The 27,972-nt window shown below is 44.8% G+C and overlaps 1 protein-coding gene across 1 annotated transcript in view; it reads right to left on the bottom strand.

Moving 5' to 3' along the window:
- Positions 1-27,972, bottom strand: part of MYMK (myomaker, myoblast fusion factor) — a 153,582-nt gene that overhangs the window by 107,425 nt on the left and 18,185 nt on the right. Inside the window, exon 2 of the mRNA XM_086919990.1 lies at positions 13,697-13,811. Within this exon, the coding sequence (XP_086776116.1) occupies positions 13,697-13,811 (115 nt within the window). The remainder of the gene's footprint in view (positions 1-13,696; positions 13,812-27,972) is intronic.

Genomic DNA, 27,972 nt, shown 5'->3' with positions numbered 1-27,972 from the left:
GCTCGGGGCACCTTACATACCCCCATTATGCAGAAATATTGCCCCCGTAATTTTCCCCCCCGGGACCTAACGAATAAAACGGACTTCTACTTTTTTTTCACCTTTTCCACCGCGTACAAGTATTGCACAAGTAACGCGCCATTTTTATTTAAAAAAAATAAAAGTTGAGCCTAAAGATCCATATACCACCCCCGACCAAGACTATAGCCTCAGAATCTTTCCACCCTGCCCCGTTTCCTTATTTCTCAACTTTGTTTTACTGTTTTCTTGTGACTCTCCTCTCCCGACAAACAACATGGCAGCCAACACTTCCTGGTTTGGAGTATTGACAGCCAATCAGCATGCAGCTCCTGCTCTTAATTGTACGTATTTCCATACATGTAGGCCGCGATTTATCTTTAAAAATAAAATTACAAAATAGAGCCTAAACATCCATGTACGACCCCCTGAGCAAGCCTAGAAGGTCAGAATGTCTCTAGCCTACCCCCTTCCCTTATTTCTCAACTTTGTTTTACTGTTTTCTTGTGACTCGGTTCTAGCGAGGCACAAGATGGCCACCAACACTTCCTGGTTTCAAGTGTTGACAGACAGTTGACAGCCAATCAGCATGCAGCTCGCGCTCATAATTGAACAGATTTCAGTACGCGTGCTGAACTCCGTCTCTAGATATCGCTATGATTTTACTTGCAATTTTCTCAGAAACTACTGAACGGATTTACACCATTTAACAAAAATCACAATCTGCGAACAGAACTCTACCTCTCTGCCAAATTTCGTGTAATTCCGTTCAGCCTTTCGGGCTGTAGCCCTGGCTAAAGGTCCCTGTGGAAAATTGCATGGGGAAAACACGTTTTGGGATAGAGATAGATAGATAGATAGATAGATAGATAGATAGATAGATAGATAGATAGATAGATAGATAGATAGATAGATAGATAGATAGATAGATAGATATATAGATAGATAGATAAATATAGATAGATAGACAGATAGATAGATATAGATATAGATATATGTATGTATATGTATATGTATGTACATATGTATGAGTAATTACCCAAGTTTAGGTAGACAGCAGGTCCTTTATATGGAGCACCCTACAACACCACTGACACTCTGCTCACCTCAGATATCTGTTTTTCTAGAACAGTTTTCACTATTACTCAGCTCTCTTCGGTGCATACTCTTGTCACAAATGATGTAATTTCAGATGGCAAATCCCTCACAACCCCATGCAGTGCACGTCCAAAGGCTGTGAACAGCAGGTGGTTGGTAACAGGAGCCCTCCAGGAAGCAACCAAACCACCCCCACAGGCTGCTAACCCCAAGCTGTGCGTGGCCTTTCATCATATGGGGTTGGCCACAGGCAGCCAACTTCATGCTGTGCACACCCTTTTGGTAGTGCGAAGCGTGGGGTTAGCCACAATGCCTGACTTCCAGCCTTGCCCTGTGTCCAACTTCCCGCAGGCAGCCAAGCCCATGCTGCGCATGTCCAAAGGCCCTTCACAGCAGGCGGTTGGCCACAGGGACTGTGGTCAGTGAGTGCCTTTGGCCAACCCAACAGTTGTCAGCCAACCCTGCAGGTAGAGGACCTCACTCTACCCACGGCCTTTGGTTGTACAGCCAGGCCCTGCATCCAACTCCCCACAGGCAGCCAGACCCACACTGTGCACGTCCTCTTGCTGTGCACAGCAGGGGATAGGCAACTGGGCTCGGCCTGCGGCCAGCCCTGTGACCAAACCTCCGGCAGGCTGGCAACCCCACTCTGTGCACACCCATTGGGGTGCACAGCATGGGTTGATTTTCGGGTCTAGGGACCCTTTCCCCTATGGTCAAAACATATATGTTGAGGGGGGCATGTAGCCCCTTTCCTGATCCCTAATCAGCCCTGAGAACCCCATCCCCAGGGTCAGTTCCAATAACTAGGGGCCTTAGAAGGTGATGGGCGCTGGTAGCCCCTTCGCATGGGGCCAAATACAGTTAAACTGGGGAGGAGGGCATATAATCCTTCTCCCCAAGCCTATTTTTGCCCAGGGACCACTTCCCTTAGGGTCAAACCAATGAGAAAGGGGAGAGGGCTGTACACCCCCATCCCTAAGCCTTCTTGGGTCCCAGGGACCCATCCTCCAAGGCCATATTATAAGGAGATGGGGGCATACAGCCCCCTTCCCAAGCCTTAATTGGTCCTGGGAAATCCATCCACCAGGGCCAAATATCATAAAAAGGGAAAGGGGCCATGCAGCTCTCCTCCCTGACTCTTCAAAGGCCCTGGGGACTCTCTCCTCAAGGGGCAGTTTTTTGTTTAAAAGAGGAGGGTTGCTGCACAGCCCCAGCCAAGCCATCTCATCCCTGAGGAACCCATCAGGGGACAAGAGGTGGGTGCCCCGATTCCACCCAGGACATTTACAGAGCACACATTGGGAACCGTTGGGTCCACAGGTTTCTCGCTGACTCAGCCATCTCTTGCATAGTGCAGGAGCCTTGATTGCTCCTGCCCAGAAGGAGCAGCTATTTATGCTTGCTCCTTTTCGGTGGGAACAATATGAGTTTGTTTCCCTGTCTGCATCAATGCGGGCAGGGAAACAGAACACAAGTCTTCTCCCAGCTGGCGGGAGCATTTTAAAATCTTGTGCCAGCTGGGAGCAGACTAATGTATTTGCTCCTACTTGGCAGAATATTGAAAAATGATCCTGTCAGAAGGGATCAAATACACTTTTCCCTGGCCCGGTGCACATTAACCTCTTCCGTGCTCATGACGGCCCCCAGCCATCATGAGTCACGGTGGGCGTATGTGCATGACGGCCGGGGGCTGTCTGAACCACGCCCAGGATTGGAATGTCCCAGCACAGCGGTGGAATTCGTGTCGCAACAAAGCGGCTAAGTGAGCCACACACCCATACACACAAGTATACAAAAAGTCACACAGCCACTCACATAATATATGTTGGAAGTAGTAGTTGCACCTAGTATAATAATGTAACTTTTGTAGCATGTTAGTATATATGTTTAACACCCATAAACTCTTAAAAACACTTACACTCACTTGATGTCATTTGAGATGTCATTGGTGATGTCATCAGTGCATTGCGGGGGCATAAGTTATACTTAGTTCAGGTAACTATAACTGTTGAATTTTACTGGTTTTGTATGAGGAAAATCTGAGCCTAACGATAACGTCCCTGCAAGCTTTGGTTTTTTCAGTGAATTTCCAAGGTTTTTCAACCTGTAACCTTTGGTTTTTTACGTGAATTTTTATGTTTTTTTAACTAGAATTTGTGTTTGCAGCTAGATGGCTTCCTATACTTCCTGGTTGAAGTGTTGGTAGCAAATCAAATTTTTGTTGGATCCGCAATTTCACTGCATGACTCACGTCCCCAGATATCTATATTTTATAAAACTTAAATATCTCTGAAACTACTGAACGGATTTACACGATCGAACTGTAGTCATGTTAAAAAAAAAATCCCCATAGCATTAAGAAGACATGTTTTGGACCCTCTTTTTTCTTTTCCCCACTTGACGGATCATCCCAATACTTTTGACACAGCACATCAACCAAAATGGGGACTTTTTTAACACTTTGGTCCTAACTGTAACTGTAACTACCTACGTACATATATATATATATATATATATATATATATATATATATATATATATATATATATATATATATATATATATATATATATATATATATATATATATATATATATATATATATATATATATATATATATATATGTATATATCAAACTGCACTCGCCCAGCACAAACCAGCAAACCCCAATGTCCCGGGGGACCGCCGATCCATACAAACGAAAGCTGACCCAAGTCTTCAGGTGAAGAGAATTTTTTATTCAATTTAAATGCATCACCACCAGCATAACGTTTCGGCCTGCTCAGAGGCCTTGGTCACCTGACGCTAGGGGTGGGACAGGCTATATTTAAAGTGCAAGTGCAAACTAGAGGGAATACATGATTGGTTGTGCATTTTTGCGTAGTAATGGACATGGAAAACATATTTACAGTGACAACATGCTAAAAGCCAGAAAATGTACAATGGTAAAAAAACTATTTAGTTAATAAATTGATTTACATATGTACAAAGGCCCAGCTGTAGTTCATATAACAAATTTCATTATATATGTAATAGCGACAGCTGTAAAACTGCAAGGGACCGATGTTGGTAAAATACATCCCCAATGGAGAAATGCCGGCTAGTGAGAACGCAATAATATGCGCTTCGCCCATCAATAATATATTAGCCTATATAGTACATAATTTTAACCTTGCAACAATATTCAATATATATATATATATATATATATATATATATATATATATATACACAGATGTGTGTGTGGTATATATATATATATATATATATATATATATATATATATATATATATATATATATATATATATATATATATATATATATATATATAATACACACAGAGATGGCGTGCTCAAGCCCCTTGGACGGCGGGCTCACGACGGGGTTCACCAGCCCCTTAAATTTCACACAATCCAGGTTAGTATTCCCTTTGTAGAAAAACTAGAGTCGGAGGCCAAATGTAGAACGATGCTGTCAGAGTTTATTCGACAGAAGAAAAACACCCAACCCGTTTCGAGATATAATGTGACTTCAATTGTTGATGTACCGTTTTGCAGTGGATAAGTATTTGATTGTTCACATGAAACTCTTTATTTTTGTTGGCCATATTTGTTTATACAAAATGTTTCCACTATGACTATGATCACGTGTGACTAAAGCATAACACTGTATGTTTCTTTAAAAAGAACGATGGTACCGATAAGCTCCACCCGTGAGCAAGAGATCGGCTGATCTCGAAACGCGTTGGGTGTTTTTCTTCTGTCGAATAAACTCTGACAGCACCGTTCTACATTTGGGCTCCGACTCTGGTTTTTCTACAAAGGGAATACTAACCTGGAGTGTGTGGAATATATATATATATATATATATATATATATATATATATAGCAACAAGGTATCTCCGACGGGAGCAAGATGAATCACCACAAATCTTGCCTTGCGTTTCCTTCCGTTGTGCGTGCCCCTTCAGGTAAACCACGCTGATATTTGTACAACAGGGTGTCTCCCACGGGAGAAGGATGAGTCGCCACAAACCTTGCCTTTGACCATTTATTTGTGCAGAGTGAACAGGACAAAGCGTTTTTGTCGACATGTTTCGTTTCTGCTGGAAACTTTTTCAAGAGGTTACGCCTGCCACACATTCAGTTCGCTGGTTGACAGCAGGTAAATTTTTAAAATTTTAACGTAGCTCTACATAGCTCCGCCCATTAGGAATCACTTCCGTTTGTAGATAGCATTCTGGTACCTGTAGCATGGCCAGCGTCCGATTTATAACATGTTTTAAAACCCTTCAATGGGTGGTGGGTAATTGTCCTGTTGTGGTGCCAGCCACTTTTAAAACCTCTGCTAGACGATGTCATGACGCAGGTTCCCCCGGTGTCAGTCCACTTTTCAGATTGACTGGGGGCCGGATACCGGAGTCCAGTCCCCGGGAGCACCGCAGACCCCTAATCCGTGTAGCGGTTTAAACAAAGGAGGTTCAGGTGCGGGGCTGCCTGGCGCTTCATTCAGTTGTGCGTCCCCTTCAGGTGAACCACGCTGATATTAATAGCAACAAGGTATCTCCGACGGGAGCAAGATGAATCACCACAAATCTTGCCTTGCGTTTCCTTCCCTTGTGCGTGCCCCTTCAGGTAAACCACGCTGATATTTGTACAACAGGGTGTCTCCCACGGGAGAAGGATGAGTCGCCACAAACCTTGCCTTTGACCATTTATTCGTGCAGGGTGAACAGGACAAAGCGTTTTTGTCGACATGTTTCGTTTCTGCTGGAAACTTTTTCAAGAGGTTACGCCTGCCACACATTCAGTTCGCTGGTTGACTGCAGGTAAATTTTTACAATTTTAACGTAGCTCTACATAGCTCCGCCCATTAGGAATCACTTCCGTTCGTAGATAGCATTCTGGTACCTGTAGTATGGCCAGCGTCCGATTTATAACATGTTTTAAAACCCTTCAATGGGTGGTGGGTAATTGTCCTGTTGTGGTGCCAGCCACTTTTAAAACCTCTGCTAGACGATGTCATGACGCAGGTTCCCCCGGTGTCAGTCCACTTTTCGGATTGACTGAGGGCCGGATACCGGATATAAGAGCCAGGGTGTCCCCATAGAAACATCACACGTAGAAAGGTTACCGCACAACATATACGGCAGCAGCAATCACAGCGAACCTCTGCATTCTCCAGTTTGCATATGCCAAACGGGTTTCAAGCTGTTAGCCCTTTATCAATGGCATGCAAAAAGACAGAGTGAGGCATCCAAGTAGCTTTGGAACATTTTATTCGTTAGTATTAGTTCCGCCCATGTGTGCGTGCGCAGGCATGGCATTATGGTTTTTGAAGTCCATCTGCGTGCCGTTCTAGTTCCTGATACCCAAGTGGATTGGGGGCCTCACAAAGTAGACAATGTTAACCCAGTTGGGTGGAGGTAAGCAATAGAAACGCTGCGTAGCTCCCAATGCGATCCCGGAATGAGGCCCTTTCTACTCCCAAACGTGCTGGTATTGACGAGCAACAGGAACCGCCAAAGATCAGCGGCAGGACATCTCCACGGCCAGACCAGCCGCAATAAACAAAAGAGCCAGGGTGTCCCCATAGAAACATCACACGTAGAAAAGTTACCGCACTACATATCCGCAGCAGCATTCACGGAGAACCTCTGCATTCTCCAGTTTGCATATGCCAAACGCGTTTCAAGCTGTGAGCCCTTTATCAATGGCATGCAAAAAGACAGAGTGAGGCATCCAAGTAGCTTTGGAACATTTTATTGATTAGTATTAGTCCCGCCCATGTGGGCGTGCGCAGGCATGGCATTATGGTTTTTGAAGTCCATCTGCGTGCCGTTCTAGTTCCTGATACCCAAGTGGATTGGGGGCCTCACAAAATAGACAATGTTAACCCGGTTGGGTGGAGGTAAGCAAAAGAAACGCTGCGTAGCTCCCAATGCGATCCCGGAATGAGGGCCTTTCTACTCCCAAACGTGCTGGTATTAACGAGCAACAGGAACAGCCAAAGATCAGCGGCAGGACATCTCCGCGGCCGGACCAGCTGCAATAAACAAAGGAGCCAGGGTGTCCCCATAGAAACATCACACGTACAAAGGTTACCGCACAATATATCCGGCAGCAGCAATCACAGCGAACCTCTGCATTCTCCAGTGTGCATATGCCAAACGCGTTTCAAGCTGTGAGCCCTTTATCAATGGCATGCAAAAAGACAGAGTGAGGCATCCAAGTAGCTTTGAAACATTTTATTGATTAGTATTAGTCCCGCCCATGTGGGCGTGCGCAGGCATGGCATTATGGTTTTTGAAGTCCATCTGCGTGCCGTTCTAGTTCCTGATACCCAAGTGGATTGGGGGCCTCACAAAGTAGACAATGTTAACCCGGTTGGGTGGAGGTAAGCAAAAGAAACGCTGCGTAGCTCCCAATGCGATCCCGGAATGAGGGCCTTTCTACTCCCAAACGTGCTGGTATTAACGAGCAACAGGAACAGTCAAAGATCAGCGGCAGGACATCTCCGCGGCCGGACCAGCTGCAATAAACAAAAGAGCCAGGGTGTCCCCATAGAAACATCACACGTAGAAAAGTTACCGCACTACGTATCCGCAGCAGCATTCACGGAGAACCTCTGCATTCTCCAGTTTGCATATGCCAAACGCGTTTCAAGCTGTGAGCCCTTTATCAATGACATGCAAAAAGACAGAGTGAGGCATCCAAGTAGCTTTGGAACATTTTATTGATTAGTATTATTCCCGCCCATGTGGGCGTGCGCAGGCATGGCATTATGGTTTTTGAAGTCCATCTGCGTGCCGTTCTAGTTCTTGATACCCAAGTGGATTGGGGGCCTCACAAAATAGACAATGTTAACCCGGTTGGGTGGAGGTAAGCAAAAGAAACGCTGCGTAGCTCCCAATGCGATCCCGGAATGAGGGCCTTTCTACTCCCAAACGTGCTGGTATTAACGAGCAACAGGAACAGCCAAAGATCAGCGGCAGGACATCTCCGCGGCCGGACCAGCTGCAATAAACAAAAGAGCCAGGGTGTCCCCATAGAAACATCACACCTACAAAGGTTACCGCACAATATATCCGGCAGTAGCAATCACAGCGAACCTCTGCATTCTCCAGTGTGCATATGCCAAACGCGTTTCAAGCTGTGAGCCCTTTATCAATGGCATGCAAAAAGACAGAGTGATGCATCGAAGTAGCTTTGGAACATTTTATTCGTTAGTATTAGTTCCGCCCATGTGGGCGTATGCAGGCATGGCATTATGGTTTTTGAAGTCCATCTGCGTGCCGTTCTAGTTCTTGATACCCAAGTGGATAGGGGGCCTCACAAAGTAGACAATGTTAACCCGGTTGGGTGGAGGTAAGCAAAAGAAACCCTGCGTAGCTCCCAATGCGATCCCGGAATGAGGCCCTTTCTACTCCCAAACGAGCTGGTATTGACGAGCAACAGGAACCGCCAAAGCTCAGCGGCAGGACATCTCCGCGGCCGAACCAGCTGCAATAAACAAAAGAGCCAGGGTGTCCCCATAGAAACATCACACGTAGAAAGGTTACCGCACAACATATCCGGCAGCAGCAATCACAGCGAACCTCTGCATTCTCCAGTTTGCATATGCCAAACGCGTTTCAAGCTGTGAGCCCTTTATCAATGGCATGCAAAAAGACAGAGTGAGGCATCCAAGTAGCTTTGGAACATTTTATTTGTTAGTATTAGTCCCGCCCATGTGGGCGTGCACAGGCATGGCATTATGGTTTTTGAAGTCCATCTGCGTGCCATTCTAGTTCCTGATACCCAAGTGGATTTGGGGCCTCACAAAGTAGACAATGTTAACCCGGTTGGGTGGAGGTAAGCAAAAGAAACGCTGCGTAGCTCCCAATGCGATCCCGGAATGAGGCCCTTTCTACTCCCAAACGTGCTGGTATTGACGAGCAACAGGAACCGCCAAAGATCAGCGGCAGGACTTCTCCACGGCCGGACCAGCCGCAATAAACAAAAGAGCCAGGGTGTCCCCATAGAAACATCACACGTAGAAAAGTTACCGCACTACATATCCGCAGCAGCATTCACAGAGAACCTCTGCATTCTCCAGTTTGCATATGCCAAACGCGTTTCAAGCTGTGAGCCCTTTATCAATGGCATGCAAAAAGACAGAGTGAGGTATCCAAGTAGCTTTGGAACATTTTATTGATTAGTATTAGTCCCGCCCATGTGGGCGTGCGCAGGCATGGCATTATGGTTTTTGAAGTCCATCTGCGTGCCGTTCTAGTTCCTGATACCCAAGTGGATTGGGGGCCTCACAAAGTAGACAATGTTAACCCGGTTGGGTGGAGGTAAGCAAAAGAAACGCTGCGTAGCTCCCAATGCGATCCCGGAATGAGGGCCTTTCTACTCCCAAAAGTGCTGGTATTAACGAGCAACAGGAACAGCCAAAGATCAGCGGCAGGACATCTCCGCGGCCGGACCAGCTGCAATAAACAAAAGAGCCAGGGTGTCCCCATAGAAACATCACACCTACAAAGGTTACCGCACAATATATCCGGCAGCAGCAATCACAGCGAACCTCTGCATTCTCCAGTGTGCATATGCCAAACGCGTTTCAAGCTGTGAGCCCTTTATCAATGGCATGCAAAAAGACAGAGTGAGGCATCCAAGTAGCTTTGGAACATTTTATTTGTTAGTATTAGTTCCGCCCATGTGGGCGTATGCAGGCATGGCATTATGGTTTTTGAAGTCCATCTGCGTGCCGTTCTAGTTCCTGATACCCAAGTGGACGGGGGCCTCACAAAGTAGACAATGTTAACCCGGTTGGGTGGAGGTAAGCAAAAGAAACGCTGCGTAGCTCCCAATGCGATCCCGGAATGAGGCCCTTTCTACTCCCAAACGTGCTGGCATTGACGAGCAACAGGAACCGCCAAAGCTCAGCGGCAGGACATCTCCGCGGCCGGACCAGCTGCAATAAACAAAAGAGCCAGGGTGTCCCCATAGAAACATCACACGTACAAAGTTTACCGCACAATATATCCGGCAGCAGCAATCACAGCGAACCTCTCCATTCTCCAGTGTGCATATGCCAAACACGTTTCAAGCTGTGAGCCCTTTATCAATGGCATGCAAAAAGACAGAGTGAGGCATCCAAGTAGCTTTGGAACATTTTATTTGTTAGTATTAGTTCCGCCCATGAGGAGGAAAGCAGGCATAGCATTATGGTTTTTGAAGTCCATCTGCGTGCCGTTCTAGTTCCTGATACCCAAGTGGATTGGGGGCCTCACAAAGTAGACAATGTTAACCCGGTTGGGTGGAGGTAAGCAAAAGAAACGCTGCGTAGCTCCCAATGCTATCCCAGAATGAGGCCCATTCTACTCCCAAACGTGCTGGTATTGACGAGCAACAGGAACCGCCAAAGATGAGCGGCAGGACATCTCCGCGGCCGGACTAGCCGCAATAAACAAAAGAGCCAGGGTGTCCCCATAGAAACATCACACGTAGAAAGGTTACCGCACAATATATCAGGCAGCAGCAATCACAGCGAACCTCTGCATTCTCCAGTTTGCATATGCCAAACGCGTTTCAAGCTGTGAGCCCTTTATCAATGGCATGCAAAAAGACAGAGTGAGGCATCCAAGTAGCTTTGTAACATTTTTTTCGTTAGTATTAGTCCCGTCCATGTGGGCGTGCGCAGGCATGGCATTATGGTTTTTGAAGACCATCTGCGTGCCGTTCTAGTTCCTGATACCCAAGTGGATTGGGGGCCTCACAAAGTAGACAATGTTAACCCGGTTGGGTGGAGGTAAGCAAAAGAAACGCTGCGTAGCTCCCAATGGGATCCTGGAATGAGGCCCTTTCTACTCCCAAACGTGCTGGTATTGACGAGCAACAGGAACCGCCAAAGATCAGCGGCAGGACATCTCCGCGGCCGGACTAGCCGCAATAAACAAAAGAGCCAGGGTGTCCCCATAGAAACATCACACCTACAAAGGTCACCGCACAATATATCCGGCAGCAGCAATCACAGCGAACCTCTGCATTCTCCAGTGTGCATATGCCAAACGCGTTTCAAGCTGTGAGCCCTTTATCAATGGCATGCAAAAAGACAGAGTGAGGCATCCAAGTAGCTTTGGAACATTTTATTCGTTAGTATTAGTCCCGCCCATGTGGGCGTGCGCAGGCATGGCATTATGGTTTTTGAAGACCATCTGCGTGCTGTTCTAGTTCCTGATACCCAAGTGGATTGGGGGCCTCACAAAGTAGACAATGTTAACCCGGTTGGGTGGAGGTAAGCAAAAGAAACGCTGCGTAGCTCCCAATGGGATCCCTTTCTACTCCCAAACGTGCTGGTATTGACGAGCAACAGGAACCGCCAAAGATCAGCGGCAGGACATCTTCACAAAAGGTTCCCCCCAACAACGTAATCCACATCAGTTTCTGAAACGTTTTGCACTGGTGTGTCAAGTGGGAGGCTAAGAAAAAGGGTGTGTTTCTGATAGAGAATAAACAGTTGACCAGAACTACACCATTTTTGGCAAAAAGTTAGACCTTTACTTACAAAGTGTTTTTTCTCTTATTTTGTGTAATCCGTTCAACCGTTTTTGAGTAATTAGCTCTTAAATAAGGACACATGTTTTTCATGGTTAAAGTTTTGGGTATATTTGGACTGCTGGTGTCCAGATATACTCTAATTGCCCACTTTGAATGGGAGTAAGGAATCTTGATGTGTTAGCCACAACCTGAACAATATGAGGTGTCTGCCATCACAGGGTTCAGGGACCTGGTCTCTACGTCCTGAAAATGAAGTAAAATAATAACGTGCTAACATTCATGACAGAATGTGCGCATCTGAAAGCCATCTTGATGGAGTTAGAGCTTTAAAATTGAGAGCATTTCCTAAAGAGGATACTGCAGAAAATTAAAAATAATTGAGGTTTCTTTTTGTAAAAGAAATTATGGTTAGTGCTTAGAAAGCTATAGTGAGGTCACATTTCTTAATCATCTATTTCAGTAAAATATTCTGACATGACGAGTCAAGCATGTACTTCGAGCACCAGCAATAGTCTATCAGTTAATTCTTTAGTAATCAAATGCAGAATCACCACAGAGTACTAACAAACAACTAAAGTGCTAACATTTTAAATTCTAAACAACAGTGAGGCACTCCTGAGTGCCTTTGACTTAGAATAGGAGCTGTTAAATGTAAAACCTTGCCTGCAGAGCAAACTAAAGTAAATACGCATTGAGATGTTAATGTAAGTATGGGTTACAAATGTGGGGGGAGATGTCAGTTTTTAATTTGAGGCACAATGTATTATAAAAGGGCCTATAAATAGTTAAAGAGAAAGACATCAACATAATTACAGCATCCCCTTTCCACATCTGTGTTTACTCAGCCTACCCATCTTCTCAGTCACTTGTTCACTGAAATAACAAAGGTTAAAGTGAAGTTATAGTTAGCTATGCTACTACAATCTAAACTTAAATTAAATAAAAATATAGAAATTCATTAAAAAACAAATGTTAAAGTAGTGTTACAGTTAAGTGTTTAAATAAGGTGTTTAAAAAGCAAAAAAACTCTGAAATAAACCATTCATTCATATTTTTCTGCGCTAACTATAACAATACCTTGTGCCCCGGCCATGCACTGCTTATGACCTCACATATTATGTCACTCATGGCATGTTCAATGACATCATTGATGGGATTATTGATCACTCACCTAAATGACATACATGATGACATCACTGGTTACATCATACAATCATTGTGGCACCATTCTATAAGGTGTGTGGACTTAAAGTAATTCAACAGGCTACACCAGTGGGCAATTTTGCACACCCTGCCATCTCAGTTTGGACCCAGCCATATGGTAATCTGCTTTACCCAGCTACAACAGGACCAGTCCAGCCTAAACTGTCTGCCCAATTCTCCCTGAACTGGTCAAATGTAACACAAGATAGTTTGCACACTTGCTGGGGCTCTTCAGTCTAATGTAGGTCGGTTCCAGTGGCACATTGTGCAGGGAACCCATGTCTGGCATTCCCTTGTTACTTAAGGCATTACACCAAATACACAAAAGGTAATTAGAGAAACGCTTGCCATAAATCTAACCCTGGCAAACACTCGTAGTAGCTTTCCAAACCATCATTCTTCAACTTGGACCCAGGCATATACAAATCAGTCTTGACCTTGCTCCAATAGGACCAGACCAGCCTGAACAGTGATGGGTATTCCCAGGCATGGGTCCCCTGCTCATGGTGCCCCTATAAACTAAGCTACCCTCAACTGATGAGCCCCAGTCAGGGCAAAACAGTCTTGGGTTGCTTGTGTTCCGGTTAAGTGGAGGACCTGGCCTGGCAGTTCACGCCGGACTTCTCCTAATAGAGCAGAGTCAAGAATGACTTGCATATGGCTGGGCCCAGACTGATGTGGCATGGTGTGCAAAATATTGATGGACTGGGATGCAGCCTAAGTATTTACCATCATTTACCATTACCATTTAAACTTCTACAATGCACACAGTACATCATATAACATTGCACCACATTATATGGTAGTTCATAATACAAAGAACTTACCCATTAATGAGACCCACATAGACAGAGCTGTCCCATAGATGGAGAAATATTCCAGGAGGTCATATCTCATGAAGCAAAGCACAGACATGCCCGGACCATCACAAGCGTGATAGATCTGTGTGGAGAAAATAAAATGCTAATTAAAAATGGGATTAATCATTATACATTCAGTAAGTAATTGGGTTATTGTTTGAGAGAGGTGGAAGCTCCACTCAAGCAGCAAGTACAATTCTTGTCAAGGTGAACTACAAACGTCACTAAATTACACTGTGCTTAACCCTCTGGTTACTTGGAACAAAGCAGTTAGACTTTACTTAAAGGCAATATGTGAAGTTTTTATGCCGCACACAAACAGTAATAAAGTGATAACACAACACGAGAAAAATCCTAAACACATTTAGAAAAATAGAGTAACTTAAATAAAATATCAGAACAACAAAAATCCAATCAGCAGGACCAGAGATACTGATTTTTAACATTTTAAGCAAAAATAGTGCCAAAAAGCTAAAAGCACCGCTCATGGTTTTCTGGCTGGGCTAGACAGGGGAAAGTCACAGGTTCAGACTGACCACAATGGAGCACAGGTTGGACACAGGGAGGAAGGTTAGTCCCATTCAAGAGTTACTTTCTGAAGCCTGACGCAAAGATTTCTGTTCATGTTTGAGGCTTTCCACATAAAGAGCAGCTTGAGCATCCCTGAGGTCACAGCTGTAGCGGGAAGATCCTGTCGTCAGTGGAGCTTCACGTTGAAAGATCGTTATGGACGGCCACAGTTGACACGAAGTACAGGTTTCGCATTGTCGGTCTTTGCTGTTGGTCACTGTTGGCGTGAAGTGTAGGTTCCACCAGAACTTAGTGTTGGCAGCCATGACGGGCGCCAGAGTTTTGGCATGAACAGGCCAGTTCACTGTTGCGAATAGCCCAACCCACAGGATTTTCACCTTTTTTTCTTGTAGAGGAGCTCTCACTGATGCCAAACAAAGGTCCATGACCTTGGGGCACCCTTTGGGGATCATGACTCACTCCAACAAATGCTAGGAGCAGTGGTCAGACAGGTCCAGGCATGTCCAATTAGTGCTGGTCAGTTGGGCAGTTGCAGGGAGGCCTCTGGAAGCATGTTGTGTCCATGCAGCTCACACAGGAGGTCAGCCAACTGATCCTTGGAGGAGTCACTCATGATACCCTGGGATCAAGGCAAGCATGCCCAATCTTCCATTTTCAGACAGCAAGACAGCCCTTCAAGCAGCAAGGCAGTCCTTCTGGCAGCAGGACAGCCTTTCTTCTGAATCTTTCACAGGTCAAGGAGTGTTCTGATGAGATATATTTTGAAGGTCCATTTTTATTACTTGACTACAGCCTTTGTGTGGGGAAATTCCCTGACCTATCCCCAAATCTAGTTCTGGTCTGTTCTTCCCCTTCCCATGGTCTTGGTTCCAAACCGTCTAAGGTGACAAAAGGTAGTGAGGGTCTGGTGTCAGATTCCTTTTTGTGTACTACAGGTAGGGCTACTTGAAATGTAATCAGGCCAGGGGCAGATCCTCCCCAGCCATCCTATCAGGAAGAACCCTCTTCCCCACACGTTGGGTTCCTTTGTCTGTCGAGAAACAATACACAACCCACAGCAGAAGAGTCTATCACAGACATATGACCCAGGACATTGACAGAAAGGCACAGTTTGCTAGGACAAGAAAATGCCAACTTTCTAAAACCGACATTTCCGAAATTAGAACTTAAAATCAAGATTTCTCTATCTGTTTTCAATCTAAAGTCAGCACCTATTTAATGTAATATGGTAACCCAGTGTTCGTATATGGGATGAATAAGCCTTAGAGTAATGAAATATGACTTTAGGAGTTTTTCACTACTAGGGCAAGTAAAACTTAAATACACTTGTTGTTCTTTTTAAATACCCTGGACCTATGAGTCTCTAGGGCTTACCTTAGGGGTGACTTATAAGTATTAAAAATTAAAGTCTAGGCCTTTCAAAAGGTTTATTTTGTCAGTTTGAAATGGCAGTTTAGAACTGCACTACAGGCTGCAGTGGCAGGCATGAGAACTGTTTTAAAAGGATAATTCAGGAGGTGACACAAGGAGTGCTGCAGCCCACTAGTAGCATTTAATTTACAGCACTGGGTACATGTAGTACCATATGATAAGGATTTGCAAATAAATTAAATGTACCAATCAGGTGTAGGACAATTCAACCATGTTTAAAAGGGAGAGAAGAAGCACTTCACCAGTGATTTGCATGGAAAAAGTGCACAGCGTCCTAAATGCCAACAAAAACGAGTTCTGCAAAGGAAAGCAGAGGAAGGCAAACAAATCTGGGAGGAACATGCGGAAAGGACCAGGTCCAAAAAGTTCAGTTAAACCATATAAAATATTGCTGGAGATTACACTACATACAATAATTAATCAATAATTCTACACATTATTCTGATAAGAAGAAATGGTTTCTTGAGATAATAAATTTTAGTGTCTGTGCATGTACATGTTTGCGATAATCAGTTATTGAATAGTAAGTGTCTATGGTTACTCTGTGATATTGTTCAAAGGCGGCAAGGCACATGAATAATCTCAATAATATATAGGAGGACAGAAGTAGGCACTTTATTCGATTCTAAGATATTAAGCCAGTTCCACAGTCCTATATCATTAAGTGATTGCAGAATCACCACCTGTTTGCTCAGTTCTGTTTGTCTTTCTAGCCAGTCAATATCTGCCAGGGAGATGTGAGTGGGTTTGTGGTGTAGTCTCCACATAAAATTTTCTGACAGCTATTAAGAGAGGAAGGAGATTCTACTTTGTCCTCAGATTGAGAGTACTTTGTCCATCTCCAAGAACAAAAGTTTCTTTGCTCATGAATTTCAGGCAAAGTCCATGCAGACAATGAAACCAGGAAAGCCCACACTTCTCCACTGGGGCTGGCTGGTAATGTTGCTGCCACTAGAGGTGGGAATGAGTATAACGGGGGCATTATCGGTGGCATGGATTGAAATGAGAGTGCATGGCCTACTGACGGTAAATGAGGAGAACCTCCTTGACTGCGCAAAAAGATGCCACTGCTTCTTCTCTGGAGCTGTACCTCCACACTCCTATTTTCTTATTTGCCACCTCAATGCCAGGATCAATACCAGTCAACAACAGGAGTAAGCATAATCTCCCTACTCCAGTACTGCCATCCAGGAACTAGATAAGGAATTCCAGGGGTTTACTTGCAGAGAAACACCCCACAAACTTAAACTAAGTAGGTTTTCAGGCCTTTTGCAGTAATTTGATGCCAAATCTTAAGTAAGTAAGTAATTAAGTATTAAAGTTATACAGAGCGAACTAAGCCCAAGGGCGTCAAGGCGCTAAATGCAGTTAACAGAGGCAGCAGAGTAGACAGCATACTCATACTGAATTATGTGAGAAGAGCCAGGTCTTTAAGCTCCTGCGAAAGATGGAGTGTGATGGTTGACCAGAGAGCTTTTCCGGGAGGGAGTTCCACAGTCTTGCCGCAGTCAGCAACAAGGCTCTACCTCCCCACCTGGATTTTCTAAACTTAGGGAGCACTAACAGATTTTTATAAGAGGAGCGGATGAGACCTACTCGGAACATATCGCTGAAACATCAACTTGATGCCATCAGGACCTAAGCCATAATAGGCCTTATGAGTCAGACAGAGGGACTTGAAAAGGATCTTTTGATCTAAAGGCAACCAGTGCAGTGACCTAATTGCAGCTGTGACTGGATGAAATTTTGAGAAATTCATCACCAGATTGGCTGCAGCCTTCTGCACCAAATGCAGATGTTGCACAAGACCCTTGTTATTGCCCAAGTATAGGTCATTACGATAGTCCAATCTGGACGTTACCAGTGCAACCACAGTCTGTTTGCCTGCTTCAAAGGAAAGAAAGGGAGAAATTTTCCGAAGGACCCTAATAATGCTATAGCAGGTGGAGATGGTCTTACTAACCTGGCGCTCCATGGAAAGAGAATTGTCAACAATGACACCTACGTTTTTTCCATGAGGTGGCATCCTAAGACTACTGAATAACCTTGCAATGTGGAGGTTTTGCCACGACTGACAACTTGCTCCCTTCTATGACAGGTATCCAGGAAAGAACGTTTCACGATTCACCATATTAGTAATTATTGTCCCTAATTGTGGTGAAATCCCAGGCATGTTATAAGGAAGGAAGCACTCATTCCAAAGCAGCAGGATGAGTCATTATTCACCCTGGAAATAGCAAGGACAGATTTCTCACTGAGATGGGCTTGTAACAGCATGAAAAAGAATGGAGAGAAGGAGCTTTAGGTGTGTGCCTGGAGGAATAATTTTAAGCAGGGGGTGTTGTCTACTGCGGCACATGAGGAAGAAACTCCATAGATGTACAAATCAGGTAAATCCCCCTGCTTGATATCCACAATTCGCAGCAATCCTCTCAAGACAGTATGATACCATTTCAGGTCAATACATACCTGGGAATGTCCTTACCCAATGACCGTATTACTTATGCAAGACTTGCAGATCCATGACTTCTGCTGCTAAATTGTAGCAATATAGATAGATCAATAGATAGCACAAGTTTGAGCACAGACAAAGGACAAGAGCCCTGAGGTATAATTTTGCATTGCTTACTTCCTACTAAGAGAGGTGGTAACAGGGAGGCCAGATTAAGGAGTCTAGAAACATCATATATATTAAGATTTGACTCCAAGCACCCTAAAGGTTTAAATAACACAGAGGATCTGTATACCTTCCTGTAATGAATTCTTTTTAACTGTTTTTCAACCTGTATGTATATAGTGATGATCTGTATTTGTATTTATCGATTATCGACAGATGAGTACATTTATGGGTGTAAGGATGTGTGTACATATACTAGTTGGTGTAAAATTGAGAACTGAGCCTGATGTTTTGGATATATGACAGAAATAATTATGAGATATTAGAATCACTTTCTCCACTGTTATTGTTCTTTTAATTAGTGAGGAGAATTTTAGGACATTACTATTTATATATTTTATTAAGTTAGGGTTTGATTTTAAGGATTGTTGTACAGAAAATATTTAATTATCAAATATTTCTAGTTATTAATAATGGTTTTTAACTGAATCAATCCTTGATGAAATGATATTGTAGAATTGGTGTCCCATTGTCCTTTTCATTGCACTTTAAAGGAACTAAGCACAAGTCACTTTGTATAACAGTCTTGCTCATGCGATAATTGGATTGGTGTATTTACACTATCACAAGTTTGCACATTTATTTATTTATTTATTTTCCCACTTGGGAAATAGGGTGTTTTTAGACATAGTAGAAAAACTTTGTGTCTTTTTTATGCATTTATGCTGTTATAATTTTATGAATACAATAATTGCACCATGTAAAAAAGTTTTCTTTAAAATGGATGAATAATTATGCTGACATTGTGAAAATTGAAAAGACATATAAGCAAAAAGTGTTTTTTCTATGTCTATAAGGTTATGCATGCACTAGCACTTTAAAAGAGACACGAAAAATCAATGAGATGTCATGTGATCAAGGGAGGGATCTCCCGAAATGCGTCATGGCGGCATTGGCAAAAATAAAATAATGCACTGAAGAAATCTTGGGTCCACGCTGGTCTTTTCAAAGCTATTGAAGTAGCAAGGCAAGGTGGGATTTATATATATTGCACACCCTGTCAATACCTTATGGGTACATTTGTACCATTCTAAGATGGCGCCTAGAGCGACCACAGTGGGGTTGTCCTCTGTCTGTTTCTATGATTAGAAAAAATGCTTTATTAAATCACTGTGATGTATGCACTCATGTTATCCACACTGACGAAGGCAGCACGCCGAAACGCATCTGTGTAGAGGGCCTGCAGAATAAATCTTGCATTGTTGAAAGGACTCCTCGAGTGCTGTTTGTTTTCTTCTTATGTGAAGAGAAATTGGAGCGTTATGTTATGCGGCGTCCCGCGAGCTGCTGACAGCACCCACCCGAGAGTGAGCAGCTTTCTTCGTGGGAGAAGGAGCGCCGCAAAACACGAGCTGCGCACCACCGCCACCCGCCGTTACAAGTGGGGAGTCGTTTACCGAAGGTGAAGTACGGAGGAAACCGTTTGGCTGTTGAGCGCGGCCGGAGGCTTCCCGAGGAAGATGCCGTTTCGGTGAGCATTACCAAGTATCCTTACCCCCACTGTATGTGCATTTGTACAGCCTAGCGGGTATTGCGGCAGGGTGACCGAGGATTACTTTCATCAGCAATAACGCAGGCGCTCTCACCAGTCTTAGCTTAGTTCGAGGGCACGGCGTGTCCTGAACTGTATTGCAAGACGTGGAACATTAAACATCAACCAACATGTTTTCGGACACTGAGCACCAAACAGAGGCGAAAGGGATGTTTAAACGGCGTTAGCAGCGTCAACCACAACACCAGCAGAGCCGTCACATGACAAACTAACATCTACGATGGTGAAACTTGAGAGGCTCCACAAGCGTGAGATACGCAAATGGTGGGAGGCGACAAGTCTTACGAACTATGTTGAGGAAGGAAGGGTACCCAGGGGCTTAAGGGTGCACACAGTTCCATCTTATGAGCATCCGGATTCACAACTGCTTACGGATTGGTTTGAGCACACTGCCACATACTGTGAAGGAACCCTGAAAATTTTGATAAAGTATTCCTGGAGCGACAGAGAGAAAGTACTGGCTGAGATCTCATTGATCAATGAAGAACTTGACAAAGAAACTGATCCGAGCACTACAACGCAAATCATCGAGAAGAAAGAACAAATGAAAGCTCGGCTTGTAAAATATGAGACGAAAATAAGGCATCGTAAGCAAGAAAAATACGAACGGGACGCAAATGACTATCTGACAGGCCGCGTCTTAACCTATGCCAAGAAATTTGATACTCCACGCAAGGCTTTACAACAAAAAGGCTCAGGCACCACCGCTGGATCAACCACAACAACTGATATAGCCACGTCGGAGCCAGAAGTGACCGAGAATGAATCTGGTGATGAGCAACCGGACCCATTAGAACGGAGTAAAAATCGTGGAACCCAGCCAGGAAGAAGCAAGAGAACCCCTTTTCAGGAGGAGTACGAGGTAATCAAAAAATCGTAGCTCCGTGGCGGGAAGAACAAGCCTCCGGATGCGGAAGAACTGGGAACCGGGGTACCGGGAGGACAAGGAGGTCAGGGGGCGGCAAGAGGAGGAAGAGGAGGCACGCGAAGCTTCCGTTGGACCAACCGAACCAAGAAATAGCAATATCTGAGAATATCGGTTCCTCGGATCAGGTGAATTTAACTGTTGTAAATCTCACAGCAAAACAACTGACTGAGCAGGAAACCGAAGTCCTCAGTCTAGGACTAACCTTTTGCCCAAACAAAGAACCGGAGTATACTCAAACCAGGATTTACTTGTTTCGCTTCACAAGAAAACTAAAACTCCATAAATATTTTAAACTGCGTCCCCACACTCAGATTCTAATAAAAAAGGAACAAGAATAACAGCAACAGATGCCTTAAGCAGCAGAGACTTACCAATGGTGGAGACTCTTGAAGATCTAGAAAGAGAGGAACCCCTAGACATAGACCACTTGGATACTTCCCAAAGAGCAGAGCTCCAAGGAATCGATCAAGAAAGGGAGGAAAGTGGTTTTAAACCCCCCTCTATGTTTGTTCCTCAGTCCCCGTGGGACGCTGTGGATGTGTTCAGCGAAGCAATGAACAATGACCTGATGAAATATTGGAAGTCACACCATCAAAGTCACAAATTTAACATCACAGATCAGCAGAACGATGCCTTAATGAATCTAAGGAAAGACAAGAACATTGTGGTGAAACCTTCAGATAAAGGTGGAAACGTTGTTTTAATGAGTAGGGATTACTATAAGAACGAGGCACTGAGGCAGCTCTCGGACGAGAAGTTCTACATAAAATGTACCAATGATGTGTATCAACAGAGCATCAAAGAATATGACATTCTTATCAAAAAATGGTACGATCTTCAGATGCTGGGAAAAGATGAACACCTATTCCTACGTAACAACTGTCCTATGATCCCCACCTTTTACCACCTCCCAAAACTGCACAAAAGTAGAGATAGTCCACCAGGACGTCCTATTATCTCCTCTATTGGCAGCCTTACAGAGAACATGTCACGTTTTGTAGATAACATCCTTTTCCCTCTGGTGCTGAACCTGAAATCCTACATCAGGGACACCAAGGATTTCTTGATGAAAATACAAGATCTACAATGGGACACAGGGTATTTGATTTTGGTGCTGGACATTACAAGCTTATACACATGTATCGAACATCAGCATGGCCTGAAAGCAATAAGACATGCTCTCGAACAGCGTCAAATGCGATTTGCAAGACACAATACGATGATTCTAGAATTTGTTGAGTTCTGTCTAACTCATAATATATTCCTGTTTGAAGAGCAACTGTATTTACAGAAGTCAGGGACGGCGATGGGCACCTGCTTTGCCCCCAGCTATGCGAACCTATTCGTGGGCTGGTGGGAGGAGCAGGTGCCCAGGAGCTGTATGGTTGGACAGGAGATGGGCACTACCGTGTGTTGGCATCGTTACATCGATGATCTTTTCATCGTTTGGAACAGTAGCATGGAAACAGCAACAGAGTACATTAAGGTACTAAACAACAATAGCCTCAACCTACACTTCTCAGGCTCGTTTAGTCCGGAGGCAGCGGAGTATCTAGACCTGAAGGTGTTTGTTGAGGGAGAAAATCTACACACGGGTCTATTTAGAAAGGAGACTGCTGGCAATTCTACACTCTTTGCCAGCAGCAGCCATCCTCCACAACTCATCAATAGCATTCCCTACGGAGTGCTCTTGAGACTCCGAAGGAACTGTTCTAGAGACTCGGATTTCGAGGCGGCTGCCTTGGAATGCATTTCCCGTTTCAAGATCAGGGGATATGGCGAAGATCTATTGCAAAGAACGCTTATAAGAGTTAAAAAGATCCCAAGAGGTACTTTGTTCACTGCCAAACCCATGGTGGCTTGCCGTGAGAAGGACACAACCACTAACAAAAATAAATTTAGAATGATCACCCCCTACTCTGCCGGGGCCAATGATCTGAGAAGAATGTTAAAAAAAAAACTGGCACATTCTACAAACTGATACTGTACTCAAAGAGGATCTACCTCCCAATCCACTGCTAACATTCAGTAAAGCTAGGTCGGTGGGAGACATGCTCGTCCCTAGCCACCTAGAAAAACCCCTGCCCAGAAGCAACACCCCAAGAGACCAAAAAGGGTTTTACCCTTGCGGCAGGTGCAAAGCATGTGCGGGCAGTAAGAGGGTTCTCTCATATGTAATACCAGATACAGGAAAGAACATGTGTATCAAAAAAATCATCACTTTCAGTACGCAATATGCGGTTTACTGTTTGCACTGCCCATGTGTCCTTCGCTACATCGGCAGTACAATCAAAGAGTTGAAACTAAGGATATTGGAACACCTCAGGGCGATCGACAAAGCCGACCCCAGTTATCCAGGGGCCCGCCACTTCGCTGAAGCACATGGACGGGACCGCCAACAATTACAATACTTTGGCCTTGACACCGTACCTCCGAATGTGAGGGGCGGAGACCGCGTGAGACGGCTTCGTAGATTAGAATCTAGATTTATCATAGATCTTTCTATGAAACATCCAAGGGGCCTGAATAGCGGGGAGGAGATGGCGTTCCATCTGGTTAAATATAGATCATATCACTAGGGTAGTACAGTATCAAGGTAGCCCACGTTGATTATAAGAACTTATTTATTTACCTTTCTGTAGGTAATGGTGATCATGTAGTCTGCAAATGATTCTTTAGATGTGTAATGTGACTTGAGTTATAGAAATTTCTTTTCATTAAATTGATGAACTTGACCCGTATACCGATACAAGTATTTTGCCTTGTTGTATTTGCTTTATGAGCAACACATTGGAGAATATGGTATACGAGCGAGAATGATTTCTGCAGTGTTATTTGGTTGCTGCTAATTGTTACTTTCAAAGTATCATCAATATTGTCTTGAAAGTATTTTGTACATAGAATCAAATATGCAAGGGAATATAAAAATGAATTTTTAAAGTAATTTTGAATTATTACCCAGATATGCACTTTTGATGGACCAATCTTGAGATTGGGTGGTACCGTCCGGTACAAAAAATGATATGTATGGTTGTATGTATTTGCACACAGATGGATTATCACATGATGACTTGAGATAGAGGACCTTAGCCGATCCACGGCTTGATTTTTCTGTTTGTTTATATCTTAAACATTTTAGATGCCATTTATACCCACTGTCGGTATGGATTTGCCCATCTATGGGCTCAATTGCACACCCTGTCAATACCTTATGGGTACATTTGTACCATTCTAAGATGGCACCTAGAGCGACCACAGTGGGGTTGTCCTCTGTCTATTTCTATGATTAGAAAAAATGCTTTAATAAATCACTGTGATGTATGCACTGATGTTATCCACACTGACAAAGGCAGCACGCCGAAACGCGTCTGTGTAGAGCGCCTGCAGAATAAATCTTGCATGGTCGAAAGGACTCCTCGAGTGCTGTTTGTTTTCTTCTTATGTGAAGATAAATTGGAGCGTTATATATATATATCCATTGTAAAACTTCCTGTGGCCACTTCAAAATGATTGTTTAAATTATAAGATGAATTGCATGGTGGTATGTTGTTAAGGCATATAATGTGTCAGCAGTGAAACAAAATCAAAGTGTGGTTTGACTATTTTTTATTAAGGTAATTATTCACAGTTAGTGTTTATTTTCAGCACTTTTATAATCCTTTTCTTTGTTGGTTGCGTGTATATAGGCATTTATATTGGCATGTGCATATGTGAATGAATTCGTTACTATTGTTCTGGGCATAGATTATTAAGTTACCTGCATTCAAACAATCTGAATGAATTTATAATTGTAATCATGTACAAAGTATTGCAAACTGCACTTGCAGTGGATTATAATCAGAAAGTAATGCCCAAGCACGATCAAATCTTGCATTGGAATCTTGTATGAAAAGATTTTTTCTATGTCTATCCAATAGCCGATGTAAACAAAAAACGTCATTAAACAGCTCCGACGATCGAGTTGTGCATTTGTATATAAACTGTCTTTTTTCAAATGAAAAGGTGTTGTGACCAAGGCGGTTTGTCCGCCGAAACACGTAAAGCCATTTGCATAGGGTGAATAAAATCCCTTTTCGTGAAGCCCACGGAGTCAGCGCCTTTTCTTTTATCTGGACGAGTAAGGTTTGGATTATATATATATATATATATATATATATATATATATACATTCACTGAAAAAACCATAGGTTATAGACCATATATAGTTAGGAATTAGCATTTACAAAACCTTATTTTATTCACACAAAACCATTGAAATTCGCATATATAGTTAGTTGCACTAACTATATATCGCGCACCCGCAATCCACTGCTGATCATGTCACATAATACATCATTCATGACATGGTCAGGGACATCACTGATGACATCACTGATGACATTTCTATGGCAAAATGAAACCCCTCCTTTTGTTCCTTTTCAAATTAAATGTATTAAGTGTTACCACTTTATTCCAATCAAGATGACTTCAGGTGTGCCATACTTTTGTCATAAGTAAGACTGTTAGCGTTCTAGTTGTTCTTTAGAACACTCTGGGACATTATGTCATTGGGCTATAGTTGGGCTACATCTGGCTGATATTTGGGCTACATTTGGGCTCTTTTGTCTCTGGTGGCCATCTTGGGAGACTGCATATCAGAATTTTTTTTATGAAATATAAGAGGATTTGAGAAGTCACTCAAAATGTGCCCTAATTTTTCTTTCTTCAGCACTAATCATAATTTCTATGGCAAAATGAACCCCCTCATTTTGTTCCTTTGCAAATTAAATGTTTTAAGTGTTAACACTTTATTCCAATCAAGATGACTTCAGGTGTGCCATACTTTTGTCATAAGTAAGACTGTTAGCGCTCTAGTTGTTCTTTAGAACACTCTGGGACATTCTGTCACTGGGCTATAGTTGGGCTACATCTGGCTGATATTTGGGCTACATTTGTTTTTTTTTGTCTCTGGGGGCCATCTTTGGGCTACATTGGGCTACATTGGGCTACATTTGGGCTCTAACATATATATAGCCCAATGTAGCCCAATATATATTTTTCAAAGTTAATTTTCGTAAAAACCACTGGAGCATATATCTTGAGACATAGCAAAGGCACATCGGGCTACCAGTCCCTACAATTTTGCCAAGTTTTGTGGAAATCCATTCAGCCGTTCGAGCTAAAAGTGAGTCCAACCGCCCTATGGAAAACTCAATGTTAAAAACACGTTTTGGGACCCCCCTTTTTTCCACCCCTCCTTGACGAAACCCCCCCAAACTTTCAGGGGACGCTCAGAAACAAAATGTGCCATTTTCCTGAAAATTTCAGCCAATTCCGTCCATCAACGCCAAAGTTATTCAACATAGAATTTTCAGAAATCCCTATTCAAAAAAATCCTGGGGGGCGTGGCCAAGATGGCGGGGGGGGCGTGGCCAAGATGGCGGGGTGAGCGGACGCTTCCTCCCGTAGCTCCTCCAGCCCGGCTCAGCTCGAGCCCCGATTCCTGCGCCTCTCTCCCCCCGCGGCCGCACTGCGGGCGAGGGTGTTGTGCCGGAGTTCCTGGGGCACATTTTGGTGCCACTTTGACTTCTGACGCCCCGGGGGAAGTTCCCGAAAAGTTTATTCGGAGATCGCTCCGAGGATTAGAGCCAGGGTCGCCCCGAGGAGAGGAGCCTGGAGGCGGAGCGTAGCGCGGCGCTGTCCGCGCGCCTTGGCTGGCCCGAGTGCTGAACAGCGGAACGCCGGAGATCCCGAAGGAGCGGACTAGACGGACTCCGCGGAGCGAGTTGGCTTCCTGGCGGTGCCCTGGAGGCAAGCACCATTGCTGGGAGACGGACTTTAGCCTGTACCGGCGATCCCCCCACTATCTGGGGTCTTGAGGGGCGACGCCTTGCGAACTCCGCGCCCGGAGGCGCTGGACGGCGGAGTCTGAGCAGTGCCCGTGCCGGGCAATCGACTGGTGATCAGGGGAGGCACCGGGTTCGCACTTTCCGGACCCGTTATCACTTGAGAGTTGCCCACGGACTTGCTGGCCCGGGCTGCCTTCCTGGGTCCCACCCTCCCGCCATCTTGTCTTTGTGTGGCTGTGCCCGGTGGCCCCTGCCCGCGCCCTTCTCACACGGGAGCCTTGACTCGTTCTGGTGCCAGCTCATCTACTGCCCTCCCTGGGAACACGATACGGGAGGCCTACTCTTCGGACATTGCTACCTGCCCTGCTGGCCCGAGAGCCGTCTTGCCCATGCCCGGACCGCCATTTTGTCGCCTGTGACGCACTACTCTTGTCCTCGGCGAAGGCCCCACATCTGGTGCCCGCGAGCGGTGGCGCTCGCCTACAACAACTGATTCTAGGCTTTGACGGGACCCAAGATGACTGGAAGACGTGGCGCGGCACGGGGTGATCGCACCTTGCCGGAAATGCTCGGCAGGTCCCAGCAGCTACGCGACAGCCGTCCCCGGGGGCCTCCCGGGCATCAACGGACGCAACTGCGGGTGAGCCGCCGGTCACGCGGTCCTTCATGGAGGACTTATTCACCTCCCTCAAGGAGGAATTTCAGACTCTCAAGACCGAAGTGGCTGGAGAGGTCCGGGAGGTGCGCAGGGAAGTTGAGGGCCTGGGCGAACGGGTCGAGTCTATGGAGACGGCGGCCCAACGCCGCGACGAGGAGATAACCCATCTCCAACAGGACGTCCTCCGCCTCCGGGAGCAATGTGTCGAGCTCCAGGCCCACTCGGAGGACCTCGAGAACAGGTCCAGGAGGAACAACATCCGGATCCGAGGTGTTCCATCCGCTGATGAGGGTGCGGACCTGGTGGCATATCTGCAGGACCTGTTCCGTGACATCTTGGAGGAGGGCGAGGATTTCCCCATCCGCATTGACAGAGCACACAGGGTGGGCCGCCAGCGCCAGTCATCGGCACCCCCGCCTGATATCCTGGCATTCTTGCCGGATTTCCCTCTAAAGGAGCGCATCATGGCTGAGGCCCGTAGGAAGCAACCATTGACCTTCCGCGACAGACCTGTGGCGCTTTATCAGGACCTGTCTGCCATCACACTGCAAAAGCGCAGGTCTTTCCGCATCGCTACGGACTTCCTGCGAGAGCACGAGACAGCCTACTCCTGGGGTCACCCCTTCCGTCTTATCTTT

The sequence above is a fragment of the Lissotriton vulgaris genome, chromosome 5, assembly GCF_964263255.1.
Source record: "Lissotriton vulgaris chromosome 5, aLisVul1.2, whole genome shotgun sequence".
Taxonomy (NCBI): Eukaryota; Metazoa; Chordata; class Amphibia; order Caudata; family Salamandridae; genus Lissotriton; species Lissotriton vulgaris.
Note: the sequence above shows the minus strand (reverse complement) of the source record. Positions and strands in the feature narration are given on the sequence as shown.